Genomic DNA, 14898 nt, shown 5'->3' on the forward strand with positions numbered 1-14898 from the left:
GCCTCACACCCATATCTCATAGCTTGTACACACTGCCAGCTCTTCAACCATGACAGCCACATCACCCAAACACATTGTATCACACTCACTGACACACTTTTCTCTGTCTTGCAGGCCAAGATGGTGCATAACCAGAGGCAGCAGCACCTAACCACAGGGACAGGCATGTTCTTACCCCACATGGAGGAGAGCCTGCTCACCATCATTGGAGTTACTGTGACAGAGGCCGTGGCCAGCAGGAGAGCTGAAACCATTGAATATGATATATGCTCATATCTAATCCTCCCCGGATCTCACTTACCCCTCATTGCACAATCTATTCTGATTTACAACTGCGTGTGGTGTAAGCATGCAGCTCTTACTTTCCCCACCAACCCCTCACCACAACCCTACCCTATGTCTTCGTTCAGATCCGCAAGAATTGCAATTTGACCAGGCAGTGGTGGAACAGTAAAAAGTGAAAAAGCAGGAACACAGTGATGAAGAAACATTTATGCCACACAAGTGCTAGACGATGACCATCTCCAACGAGGGAATCTAAACATCTCCCCTTGATATTCAATGACATTACTATCATCAAATCGCCTACTGTCATCATCATCCTGGGGGTCACCATTGACTATTAATTTAACTCAACCAGCCACATAAATATGGTGGCTACAAACGCAAGTCAGAGGCTATGTATTCTGCAGTGAGTAACTTACCTCCTGATTCCCCAGAGTCTTTCCACCATCTACAAGACACAATTCAGGAGTGTGATGGAATACTCTCCATTTTCCGCATGTGCATAGGAACATATGAGTAGGCCATTCAGCCTGTTGAGCCTGCTCCGCCATTCAATTAGAACATGGCTGATCATCTGCCTCAATGCCACTTTCCCGTGTAATCCCCATATCCCTTGATGTCATTAGTTTCCAGAAATCTATCAATTTCTGTCTTGAACATGCTCAATGATTGAGCTTCCACAACCCTCTGAGGTAGAGAATTCCAAAGATTCACCACCCTCTGAGTGAAGAAATTCCTCCTCATCTCAGTCTTTGATGGCTGACCCCTTATTCTGAGATTATGTCCCCAGTTCTAGGCTCACTGGCCAGGGGAAATATTCTATCTACATTCACCCTGTTATGCCCTGTAAGAATTTTTTAATTTTATGCAACAACACTGAAGAAACTCGACACCATTCAAAATAAAGCAGCCCGCTCGATCGGCACCCCATCCACCACCAACATACTGTGACAGCAGTGTGTACCATCTACAAGATGCATTGCAGCAACTCACCTCCTTCAACAGCACCTTGCAAACCCATGACCTCTACCACCTAAAAAGGACAAGGGCATCCGGTGCATGGGAACACCACCATCTCCACATTCCTCTCCAAGTCATATACGATCCTGACTTGGAACTGTCTTATCATTTTCCTTCATTGTCGATGTGTCAAAATCCTGGAACATCCTCCCAATAGCGCTGTGGGGTGTACCTATCCCACATGAACTGCAGCAGTTCAAGAAAGCTGCTCACCGCCAATTTCTCAATGCCAACTAGGGATGGGTAATAAATTCTGGCCTTGCCAATGAAACGCACTCCATGAATTTGTAAAATGAATTCTGTCCTTAAATGTTCACTTGTTGTCTGTCGAATAAAGCAGCTTGTATTTGAAATGAATTATCTACACAAAGTCAAAGCCTAGAAGCAAACATTTGTTGCTGGAAACATGTTATTTGTGGAGTCAATGGAAGGAATTTTCAACCTCACCACCTGGGCAGTAACTTGGTGGAGCAGATCAGATGCTTTTTATAGAGCTGCCCAATTCAATAGGATGAAAACTGAGAAGGTTCTACAATGGATAGGCAACACACTCAGCCAGATTCTGCCCAGGCAGTGAAGTTGAAAATTACCCCCAATGTTTCTTGGGCTTGTTGACTATGTATTGAGGATGTACGCCACCACTTCTGGTGCTCCTAGATGCTACTCTTGTGGAGGTAAAAAGTGAGGTGTTTGGCTATTAGGTGCGCCTAGGAGTTTTCTGAGGTGGTGATGGCTCTGTCGCTGCTTCTGCAGAGAGGTCACTGGACCAGGGCAATTACTCAGTGTGATGAATCCATTCATCCGTCAAGGGCAATTAGGGATGGGCAATAAATGCTGGCCTAGCCAGTGACACCCACATCCCGTGAATGAACTAAAAAAAAGTCACCTCACACAAGCCAGACAGTTGCCTTCTCAAGGGTGTGCCCCTCAAACCTAAAGACTACAACCTCTTCCTCATCTCCTTTTGACTGCTTCCCAGGCTCTGTCAGAAAGTGAGGTAATCCACCCTGTTTCCTGGGGTCGCAGACCCCTGATACATCTTCAGAAGGCCAAATAAAAAACAATGGCAAAACAGTCCAGTTTAGCAGCACAAGAAGTGCAGGTGGCCCTTTAAGGCACAGCAGTTTCTGTTTTATACTGCCTTGGATATCCTGAGTCCCTCCCCTCCAGTCTCCGTGCTCTCAATATTTGGCTCAATCAGCACTGGAAGTTCTTGATAATCTTTTAGATGGGGAGATCTCAGAAAATATTAGGAGGTTCCCTTCCCGTGGCTGCAATGTGAGATGTCTCAGCACAACTCTGGTTGAACTATCAATGCACTTCTGCCGAAAATTTCTGCGATAATGCTCTGTCTTATTTGCCTTTTTCTTGTCTGATTTACCTCATCTGTCTTTTACCTTTGATATACTTTGTTCAGATAGGAGCAGTTTACAGTCGCAAACAAAGGCATGTTATTTAACACTCTAGTAGAGATTCCGGCCCAGGTTTTCGGCTTCTACATTTGTTGGACTATGAATTTCCCAACCATTAAAGTAAATAGGGAAAGAAGAGCATATGGCAAGCTGGCAAGAGCACATGCATAAAAGCCTGGCCTGTGTGCAGTTTTTAAACTCGTTCCCAATAGATCTAAATTTCATCTGTACGAAATCATATTAAATTATATAGATGACTGCTGATTAGTCAGGATCTGCCACCTTTGCTGGTAACAAACAGAAAGTGCCATGGTCACTATAATGCATATATTGAGAGGCAAATATCATAGAATAGTTACAGCACAGAAGGAGGCCATTCGGCCAGTCCTGTCCGTGCCGGCTCTGCAAGGGCAACTCACCTAGTCACACTCCCCTGCCTTTTCCCCGTAGCACTGCAAATTTTTTGTCTTCTGTTTTATTCCATTTTTTGCCAAGTGATAGTTACGGAGAAAAAAAAAGCTTTTCTCATTTTTCATTGGAAGAGACATTTCACCCCCAAAAATGACTGCATTAAAATGTTATTGAGTATTGTGAAATGGAATGAGGCCCATTACATTTTGTTATCTTAAAGGTTGTTACTAGACGTATTTATTCTCAATCTACATTCACAATTATGTTGGGTTATGCTTTGGGTACTTGATAACTGATATTGTGCATCGTATCCTGAACTGAGAGCTTTGTATAGTACATCTGTGAATGTTCACCAGCAGCAAGTTCCAAGGCTCTTGCACGCATCAAAAAGGACTTACTTTCGTGAATGCTTGTTTTGTCTACCTTTTGATCTTAGTTCGCTATCAGCAGTTTTCTTCACCACAACAAGATGTAGATATTTGAGCTGTCCCTTTAATGGAAGCCTAAAGAGCAAATACACAAATGCCTGGAAGAAAATATTATCTTTAGCAGTTCAATGAGTATAGTTGCTTTTGGTGGTAGTGGAATAATTTCAGTAAAAACCATGCAAAGTAGAAACACAATTATATTTAGTACCAAAGTACTTTTCCTTGACCCCTGGCTAACAGGCTATGAGCTTAGTAAATCAAATTAATCTCATTGGTTGTGTTTACATTTTTCTTGTTGCAGGTATAAACAGGTATGAGCAGCATCATTACTGAGGCAGACAAGCATGAAAAGAAGAGAAACAGTAATTGTAAAGCAAAGTGGTAGTCTTCCAAATCTTGTAAACCTAACATTTCCAAGACTAAATGCCTCTATAAAATGAACTCGACAAGTCTGAAATGCAAATAAAATGTGAAAAATATTCCAACGGAAAATCAATTACTACTTGAATATAAATGATCTTACAGTTTCACAAGTGATTTCCTATTATAGAAATTAGTTTTGGTGATGCTAACAGATGAATAAATAATGCATGGGTGTACCATTCCCCTGTCTGCTTTTAATGCAAGCATTAGCTTATCTATTTTAAAATGGTCCATCTTCCATGGCATTTGGCAGGCAAGAATCAAGGAGAGTCTTCAGCTGAAGCAGTATGAGAGGACAGGGGTTAACTGGACCAAGGTGTGCAGATGCAATGCAGTCCCTATTCTGAAGTCACATATTCTATACTTATTTTTATATTATGCTTTGATTACGTTATTAATTACGGCAAATAGCAACACTTAAGACGATTTGTCAAGTAGAGAAGTGGATTCGGTTGAAACATCAGAGTTTTTCTGCCCTGGAGAGGTGGGAGATACAAAAGTGAGAAGCTAAAGTGCCACCACTGCTGGGAGGGTGTAATTACTACATGATATTCACATGAGTAGTTTCTATTATAAATATGACATCAGAATTTATAATGGAAAAGATGACAGAAAAGTGTAACAGAAATGAGTCAAGAAATAAGATTTTCCAGATAACGTTGTAATATCTTGTGGATAGGTTAATGCCTTTGCTAAATTAACATACAAAGAAATATCATATTAATTTCAAAATATTGTCAACAGGTTCTGATGATTTATTGCTGTATATAATTTTTATTTATTTTTTATTTAGAGATACAGCACTGAAACAGGCCCTTCGGCCCACCGAGTCTGTGCCGACCATCAACCACCCATTTATACTAATCCTACACTAATTCCATATTCCTACCACATCCCCACCTGTCCCTATATTTCCCTACCACCTACCTATACTAGGGGCAATTTTATAATGGCCAATTAACCTATCAACCTGCAAGTCTTTGGCATGTGGGAGGAAACCGGAGCACCCGGAGGAAACCCACGCAGACACAGGGAGAACTTGCAAACTCCACACAGGCAGTACCCAGAATTGAACCCGGGTCGCTGGAACTGTGAGGCTGCGGTGCTTGCCACTGTGCCGCCATTATTAAAATATTGGTAATAAGAACCTGATTTTTCAAAACTATATTATGCATTCTGCATCTTTATTGAAATTCTAACCAATAGATCTTTCAAAATGCTTGAATATTTTTTTTTCTCCTGTGATGTTGCTGCTGTGATTGCTCTCTTACAGCGAGCTTACTCATCCTTATTCAAGAGCTTGTACTTTGCACAAAGATCAGTAGATTTGAGACTTGTAACCTCATACATATCTTGCTACAATTATACAGGGCCTTGGTGAGGCCACACCTGGAATATTGTGTGCAGTTTTGGTCTCCTTATCTGAGGAAGGATGTTCTTGCTATAGAGGGAGTGCAGCGAAGGTTTACCAGACTGATTCCTGGGATTGCGGGACTGACTTATAAGGAGAGATTGAGTCGGTTAGGATTATATTCGCTGGAGTTCAGAAGAGTGAGGGGGGATCTCATTGAAACCTAGAAAATTCGAACAGGACTTGACAGGGTAGATGCAGGACAGATGTTCCCGATGGTGGGGAGTGCAGAACCAGGGATCATAATCTAAGGATACAGGGTAAACCTTTCAGGACTGAGATGAGGAGAAATTTCTTCACCCAGGGAGTGGTGAGCCTGTGGAATTTGCTACCACAGAAAGCAGTTGAGGCCAAAACATTGTATGTTTTCGAGAAGGAGTTAGATGTAGCTCTTGGGGCGAAAGGGATCAAAGGATATGGGGGGAAAGCAGGAACAGGTTACTGATTTGGATTATCAGCCATGATCATAATGAATGGCGGAGCAGGCTCGAAGGGCCGAATGGCCTACTCCTGCTCCTATTTTCTATGCTTCTATGTTGCCATGAGTTGTCCACTTTCAATGAGGATGAAACAAGTTAGACACATGCCAGTCTTCCTTTTGGAAAATTAATAATAGGTTGAATGTTAAAATTGCATATCTCTCAGAAAAGCAGCAATGCGCCTCAATGAATTACTTTAAAGTGTAGTGACTGCTGTGATGTTCACAGAAGTGACAGCCATATTGTACACAGCATCACACAAACAGCAATGAGGTAAAATAAAAAGAAGAAATTATGTAAATGCACAGCAGATTCATCTGAGTCTGCAACAAGAAAAGATTGTATAATGTTTCACCTGCAGGCGCTGTGTCAGAACTGGATTTGAGTTCTGGTCAAGAGATTCAAAGATATCAGGTGACCTCAAAGGAAATAGATTTATGGCCCCAAAAAGGTATTTTGCTCTCTCAGATGATTTCTGGAATAACTCACTTGAAGGTTGATTATTGACGGTGTAATTGGAGAACAGGTTTTGAGAAACTAGCCACTGGTATTGCAAATAAATAAGATCATAAGAAATAGGAGCAGGAGTAGGCCATTCGGTCCCTCGAGCCTGCTCCGCCATTCAATAAGATCATGACTGATCTGACTGTGGCCTCAACTCCACTTTCCTGCCAGAACCCTCCAGAACCCTTAACTCTCCTGTAGATCAAAAATCCATCTCAGCTTTGAATATATTCAATGACCCAGCCTCCACTGATCTCTGGGGAAGAGACTTCTCAAGATTAACAACCCTCTGAGAGAAGAAATTCCTCCTCATTTTCATCTTAAATGGAAGACCCCTTATTTTGAAACTGTGCTCCCTAGTTCTAGATTTCCCCCCACAAGGGAAATATCGGGCTTTATTTAGTGTTCCCGTCGCAAGAGGCTCCAACTGAAGGGGGAACAGCTGTCAACCTCTGAGGATGAGCTGTCAGAAGATGTACCATCACATGACTGTCCTGCAGCTTCTACCAGTGCAGATACCTTCACTTCAGTGGGTTTGTGCTCAGCCTTAGAATCAGAGTCACAAGCTGTCGATAGCACTGCACACACACCTAAACAACTGGCTGAAGCTGAGACAAGCCGAGGTCTGGCCCATACCCCACTCCTGCGCTGTGGCGGTCACCTGAGCCATTTTCCGCTTCATCTGGGGATCCAAAATGGACCGAGTCCGGAGGGACACGATGTTCAAACCTCTGGATAAGGGCGGCAAAAATGTACCCAACGTCGCCCTCATCCTGATGACTACCTTCGTGTGCGGCTGCATCAAGCTGTGTGTCGACCTCCAATACGCAAACTCCAAGTGTCACTACGTGCTGAGGTTCTATCTGTCCCCGGTGTTGCGTAGGATGGACCTGGTCACATTGCTGCGGAACGCTCCATCCAGTTGGACCGCGCCATACCACCTATCCTTCGTGGAACAGTTTCTGCGGGAAAACACCTTTGACCACCGATCCATCGGGCAGTGGTCTGCACGGAATGTCCTCAAGGCCCTATGGGAAAAGGAGATGGTGGATCCTGTTGGATGGTTCCCCAAGCAGGCTGCCAAAGTCATTTGGCGGAATGCCTCATCACCAGAACTTTCAAATAAGCACCAAGATGTAGCTTGGCTGGTGGTGAGAAGGGCCCTCCCTGTCAGATCCTTCCTGCACGCTCAGAGTCTCACACCCTCCGCACAATGCCCTCGAAGTGGCTGTGATGGGGAAGAGACGGTTGCCCACCTCCTTCTGGAATGTGTCTTTGCAAAGCAGGTGTGGAAAGCGATGCAGTGGTTTTTGTCGAGGTTCATCCCAAGAAGCTCTGTAACACAGGAGTCTGTGCTCTGCGGGCTGTTCCCAGAGACGCACACAGAGATAAACATCAACTGCTGCTGGAGGACTATCAATTCGGTGAATGACGCCCTTTGGTCTGTCCATAACTTGCTGGTCTTCCAGCGCAAAGAGATGTCCGCGACCGAATGTTGCAGACTGGCACATTCCAAGGTCCAGGACTACGTGCTGAGGGACGCACTAAAGCTTGGGGCAGTCGCAGCAAAGGCTCAATGGGGAAAGACCACAGTGTAAGGTCCCCCCACCAAGCTGAACTGAGGGGCTGGATCCATGGGAAACCCCTCGAACTGTATCGGGAAAATTTTGTGTGCTGTAAAATGTAAAAATGTATATGGCATGACAAATGAAATGGAAGGGTTGTGAGGCAACTCATGATTGTATTGAAGGAAACTGATCTCCCTGGCACTGTTTGTATTTATTGACTTGGTGCTGTTTGAAACTGTTTGGGAATGTATTTTTTACAGATTTTTATGAATAAAGTATATTTTGGAAATTAAAAAAACGTTGAGGTCACTGACAGTCAGAGGACTCTGGGTGGCCAGGCCCATGCTGAGCCCCAGGCCGATGAAGAACCTCTGGTGTCGACAGAACAGGGCATGCTGGAGTTGCAGGGAGAGATAAGGCAACATCTGGTGGAGATGCCAGAGGCCATGTGCAGTCATGAACGGACGATTGAGGAGTCCATCCATGCCATGAGTACTACCATGTCTCAGGCATGTGAGTGCATGGCTTCCTCCATTGAGAGCTTGCCAACGCTCATGGAGAGCCAGATCCCACAATTATGCACATACCTGCACACCATCATCTTGGCCATGAACTCAAGGCAGCAGTGGCAAGGCAATAGAAGGATGAGACACCTGGAGTCTTCTCCAGGTCCTTGTCCTCCTCTGGTCAGCAGGGAGGTTCAAGTGAACCTTAAAAGGGAGGAGGAGAAGCTGACCTCCACATCTGGGGGCCCCCCCTCAGGGTGCTCCGAGTGTGGACGCCGGCTCCTCACCCCACTCTGCCAATGATCCCAACTTCAGTAGTCGTGATGCCTGAGCAGAGTCCTGCACCAGTGCAGGAATCCCTCAGGCAGCCGGGGCCCTCCAGGCCTCAAGCAGCCAGAGGACAGCCGCCAAAGTCATCACAGGCCAAAGGGCAGCCTGCCTCCAGCCCAGCTGCTAGCGCAGGGATCACACCTCATAGAAGCATTTGTAAACGTATTAAGAAAAGCATCCAGACACACTTGGTTTCACAGGTGTTTGACGTTTGCCATTCGTATTGCGTTATAAAGTTCTACCATTATTACAGTTCACGTTCATTGTTGAAAAATGCCTATTCTTTCATGCCTTCATTGTGAGATGTTGCCTTCGCCCATTCTCCCTCATTTGGCTGCTAGTGTAGGCACAGCCCTCCTTTGGTAAGCATCTCAGATGTACCAGAGCATCTGGTTAAGCTGGACGCTAGACACGGAATCCAGATAGAAAGGAGGTGAGAGACTGAATCCGTTGAGGTGAGTCTTTATTGAGTTCACTTCAAGAGGCCATCATGGTAGCTGGAACCGGTTAAGTATGAGACTGTCTCTTGCCTCCCTGGCCCGTCGCTCAATGTGCCTCGCGTCCAATGCAAAGTGTTTAAGATCCAGTGCTGCTGGCTCATTAGCCTCCTCCAGGTCCTCCTCGTTGGTTGAGCACTGGTGATCAATCATGTACTCTTCATGTAAGGCCTCCCTCTCTGCAGTGTTAGATTGCACAGAGCACAGCAGACCACAACCACACACGAGACCCTCGCTGGGACATACTGCAGGGCCACTGAATCGATTCAGGCACTGGAATCTTATCTTCAGCAGCCCAATGGCCTACTCGATGGTCGCTCAGGTGCAGTCATGGCAAGTGTACCTCTTCTCAGCTGCAATGTGAGGGTTCCTCAAAGGCGTCACTAGCCATGTCTTCAATGGATAGCCCTTGTCCCCGAGAATCCACCCTGAAGGCGAGCGGGGGGGTCCTGAAAAGCTGTGGCATCTGAATTGTCGAAGTATGTAGGCATCATGGCTGCTTCCCAGGAAGCAGGCACACACTTGCAGGAAAAGCTTTCATTGGTCACAGACCAATTGAACATTAACGGAATGGAAGCCCTTCCTGTTGATGATGGCGGCAGGCTGCTCTGTGGGTGACTTGATGGCCACATGTGTGCAATCTATAACACCTTGCACCTGGGGGAATCCAATGATGGCCCCAAAGCCAATGGCCCTCTCTGCCTGACTGTCAGGGTTGGTCCGGTAGTGCACGTACTCGCCGGCCCTCTTGAACAGGGCATTGGTCACCTTGATGCAGCACGGGACACCCCACACATGTGCCCGGTTGATCCCTGAAAAAATCCAGACGTGTAAAAGTTGAGTGCTGTGGTGATCTTCAGGGCCACTGGCACAGGGTGACCCCCAAATCCCAGAGGTCAAAGCTTATCCTTCAGCTTAGCGTGTAAGTCAGAGCCGGCCTTCCTGGAGAACCGCAGTTTTCACTAACAATGCCGCTTAGACATTTGGAAGTAGCTGAGTCGAGTCTGGTACACTCTCTGGTGCAGGTTGGCCCTTCCTGGTATGGCCAGCTGCTGTGGCTCTCGTTGTGGAGCTTCAGGGGCAGGCACAGCTGCCTCCTGGCCTCCCTCTGTCAGAGGCACTGCATCACACAATGGGGGTCCAAAAGACAGGGTGTATGAGTGCCATGTCAGGTGATCGTTAGGCCTCCAGAGCACTGTCCTTGCAGAGACAAAGTTGCCTTAGTACCTTTGCCTTTGCTACCCGCCCTCAGCTTACACACCAAAAGCCCTCAATGCCCATCCTTGCTGAGAGCCAGCCCAGCTCCCAGTACTATAGCCACCTGACCCTCTTACCTGTTAGTATGGCCACCCTACCCTCTTACCCATTACTATGGCCACCCAACCCTCTTACTCGTTAGTATAGCCACCTGACCCTCTTACCTGTTAGTATAGCCACCCGACCCTGTTACCCATTAATATAGCCACCTGACCCTCTTACCCGTTAGTATAGCCACCCGACCCTCTTACCCGTTAGTATGGCCATCCGACCCTCTTACCCGTTAATATAGCCACCCGACCCTCTTACCCGTGAGTATAGCCACCCGACCCTCTTACCCGTTAGTATAGCCACCCGACCCTCTTACCCATTAGTATGGCCACCCGACCCTCTTACCCGTTAGTATGGCCACCCTACCCTTTTATCCACTAGTATAGCCACCTGACCCTTTTATCCATTAGTATAGCCACCCGACCCTTTTATCCATTAGTATAGCCACTCGACCCTCTTACCCATTAGTATGGCCACCCAACCCTCTCACCCATTAGTATGGCCACCCGACCCTCTTACCCATTAGTATGGCCACCTGACCCTCTTACCCGATAGTATGGTCACCTGACGCTCTCATACAGTAGTATGGCCACCCGACCCTCAAACCCGAGACCAAGCCCGCCGGTGCTGAGTGCACAGCACTGCAGGCTGACAGTGGCCTCTGCTCCCCAACGTCCCCTATCCAGTGCTCAGAAAAACAGATGAACCTAAGAAATAGCAGGAGTAGACCATTCAGCCCTTGGAGCCTGCTCTGCCATTCAGTGAGATCATGGCTGATCTTCTACTTCAAAACCATTTTCCTGCACTATCCCCGTATCCCTTGACGTTTTTAATATGTTGAAATCTATCAATCTCTGTCTTGAACATACTCAATGACTGAGCCTCCACAGCCCCCTGGGGCAGAGAATTCCAAAGACTCACGACTCTCTGAATGAAGAAATTCCTCCTCATCTCAGTCCTAAATGGCCTGCCCCTTATTCTCATACTGTATCCCTTGGTTCTAGACTCCCCAGCCAGGGCAAAAATCCTTCCTGCATCTGCCCTCTCGAGCCCTGTAAAAATTTGCATGTTTGAATGAGATCACCTCTTATTCCTCTAAACTCCAGAGAATAAAGACCCAGTCTATTTAATCTTTCCTCATAGGACAATCCCAGGAGTTAGTTTGATGAACCTTTGGTGCACTCCCTCGATGGCAAGTATATCTTTCCTGAGGTAAGGAGACCAAAATTGCACACAATCCTCCAGGTGTGGTCTCACCAAGGCTGTATATAATTGTAGTAAGACATCTTTACTCCTATACTCAAATCCTCTTGCAATGAAGGTCAACATACCATTTGCATTCTTAATTGCTTGCTAGATCTGTATGTTGGCTTTCAGTGATTCATGAACAAGGACACCCAAGTCCCTTTGAAGTTCAACACTTGACTTGGTAAAGGGACCGAAGGTATGGTTGCTAAATTTGCTGATGACACAAAGATGGGTAGGAAGGTAGATTGTGAAGAGGACATAAGCAGGTTACAAAGCGATATAGATAAAGTGAGTGGGCAAGGATCTGGTAAATGGAGTATAATGTGGGAAATTGTCCATTTTGCCAGGAAGAATAAAAAAGAAGCATATTATCTAAATGGTGAGAGATTGCAGAACTCTGAGATGCAGAAGGATCTGGGTGTCCTAGTGCATGAATCACAAAAGGTTAGTGTGCAGGTACAGCAAGTAATTAAGAAAGCTAATAGAATGTTATCGTTTTTTTCTAGGGAAATTGAATACAAAAGCAGTGAGGTGATGCTTCATTTGTACAGGGCATTGGAGAGACCGCTTCGGGAGTACTGTGTACAGTATTGGTCTCCTTATTTAAAGAAGGATATAAATGCATTGGAAGCAGTTCAGGGAAAGTTTACTCGACTAATACCTGGAATGGGTGGGTTATCTAATGAGGAAAGGTTGGGCAAGCTCGGCGTGTATCCACTGGAGTTTAGGAGAGTAGAGATGACTTGATTGAAGCATATAAATTCTGAGGGGTTTTGACAGGATGGATGTGGAAAGGATGTTTCCTTTCGTGGGAGAATCTAGAACTAGGGGTCATTGTTTAAAAATAAGAGATCCGCCAATTAAGACAGAGATGAGGAGAATTTTTTTCTCACAGAGGGTCGAGAGTCTTTGGAACGCTGTTCCTCAAAAGGCGGTGGAAGCAGAGACTTGGAATATTTTTAAGGCAGAGGTAGATAGATTCTTGATAAGCACAGGGATGAAAGGTTGTCGGGGGTAGATGGGAATGTGGAGTAATCAGTTCAGTCATGAACTTATTGAATGGCGGAGCAGACCCAAGGGGCCAAGTGGTCTACTCTGGCTCCTAATTTTTATGTTCATATGTTTGTTCGTACGTTCCCAGCCTCCCACCATTTAAGAAATGCTCTGTATTGCTGTGTTTCCTACCAAAATGGATAACCTCACATTTCTCCACACTGTATTCCATCTACCAAATTTTTGCCCACTGGCTTAGCTTCTCCAAATCCCCTTGAAGCATCTTTACATCCTCCTCACAACTCACACTTCCACCTAGTTTTGCGTCATCTGCAAACTTGGAAATATTACATTTAATCCCCACATCAAAATCATTGATATAGATTGTGAATAGCTGGGGCGCAAGCACTGATCCCACTAGTCACAGCCTGCCAACCTGAAAATGATCCATTTGTGCCTACTCTCTGTGTTCTGTTCATTAACCAGGTCTCAATCCATGCCAATGTATTCCCCCCCAATCCCATGTGTTCCAATTTTGTTTACTAACCTCTTTTGTGGGATCTTATCAAAAGCTTTCTGAAAATATAAATATACCACATCCACCAGTTCCCCCTTATCTATTCCGCTAGTTACAAGCTCAAAAACCTCCAACAGGTTTGTTAAACATGATTTCCCTTTCATAATCTATGTTGACTCTGTCCAACCCAACCATTATTTTCTAGGTGTCCTGCTATCACATCTTTTATTATAGATTCTAGCATTTTCCCTGTGCCTGATGTTAGACTGACAGGTCTGTAGTTACCCATTTTCTCTCTCCCTCCTTTCTTAAATAGTGGGGTTATAATTGCCACCTTCCAATCTGCGGGAACCATTCCAGGGTCTATTGAATTTTGAAAGATGACCACCAATGCATCTATTACCTCGATAACCACTTCTTTCAATACTGTAGATCATTAGGTCCAGCAAATTTATTTACTTTAAGTCCCATTCATTTCTCTAGTACTTTTTTAAACTAATAATATCTTGCAGTTCCTCGTTTACACTAGTCCCTTGATTCTCCATTATTTCTGGGAGGTTTTTAGTATTTTCCTCCATGAAGACAGATATGAAGTATTTGTTTAGTTTCTCTGGCATTTCCTTATTCCCCATTATAAATTCTCCTGACTCCGCTTGTAATGGACCCACATTTGCTTTTGCTAATCTTTCCCTTTTTATGTACCCATAGAAGCTTTTACAGTCTGTTTTTATGTTTCTTGCCAGTTTACTTTCACATTCTATTTTCCCTTTCTTAATCCTTTTCTTGGTGGTCCTTTGCAGAATTCTAAAATGATCCCAACCCACAGCCTTACCTTTTATTTGATAACTTTATGCACCTCTTCCTCTGATCTAATACAATCCTTGATTTCTTTCGTGAGTCACAGTTGGAACACTTCCCTTGCTGGGTTTTTGTGCATTAAAGGAATGTATATTTGTTGTAAACTAAGTATTAGTTCTCTCAATGTTAGCCATTGCCTGTCTACTGTCATATCTTTTAACATAGTTTCCCAATCGAACATAGCCAGTTTGCTCCTCATACCTTCATAGTTTCCTTTGCATAGATTTAAGACCCTAGTTTCTGATTGAACTACATTACTTTCAGAATTAATGTAAAATTCTATCACATTACGGTCACTCTTTCCTAAAAGCTTCTATACAACAAGACTATTAATTAGCCCATTTTCATTGCACAATACTAGATCTAAAATAGCCCGTTCACTAGTTGGTTCCTTAACATATTGCTCTAGAAAACCATCTTGCATACATTCCAAGAATTCATCCTCCACGACATCAGTACTGACTAGGTTCACCCAGTTTATATGTAGATTGAAATCCTCCATGATTATTGTAATACCCTTGTGACACGCACCTCTAATTTCCTGATTTATACTGTGGTTTACAATACTACTACTGTTTAGTGGCCTATAAACAACTCCCACCAATGTTTTCTGCCCTTTGCTGTTTCTTAGTTCCACCCAAACTGATCCTACATCTTGGCCTTCAGAACTAAGGTCGGCTGGAATTTTACGCTGGGCGGA

General features: G+C 44.7%; 1 protein-coding gene across 10 annotated transcripts in view; it reads left to right on the top strand.

Moving 5' to 3' along the window:
- Nucleotides 1-14898, top strand: part of LOC137368969 (solute carrier family 22 member 4-like) — a 213976-nt gene that overhangs the window by 181596 nt on the left and 17482 nt on the right. For 4 of the 10 annotated variants that reach the window (XM_068029365.1, XM_068029369.1, XM_068029371.1 and 1 more), the window contains one exon: nt 115-3846. The exons of 2 other annotated variants lie outside the window; for them this stretch is intronic. In XM_068029365.1, the coding sequence (XP_067885466.1) occupies nt 115-432 (318 nt within the window). In that variant the 3' untranslated portion in view covers nt 433-3846. 4 more of the 10 variants (XM_068029374.1, XM_068029368.1, XM_068029373.1 and 1 more) reach the window with 4 other exon arrangements.

Source organism: Heterodontus francisci, chromosome 4 (assembly GCF_036365525.1).
Source record: "Heterodontus francisci isolate sHetFra1 chromosome 4, sHetFra1.hap1, whole genome shotgun sequence".
In the NCBI taxonomy this organism is placed as follows: Eukaryota; Metazoa; Chordata; class Chondrichthyes; order Heterodontiformes; family Heterodontidae; genus Heterodontus; species Heterodontus francisci.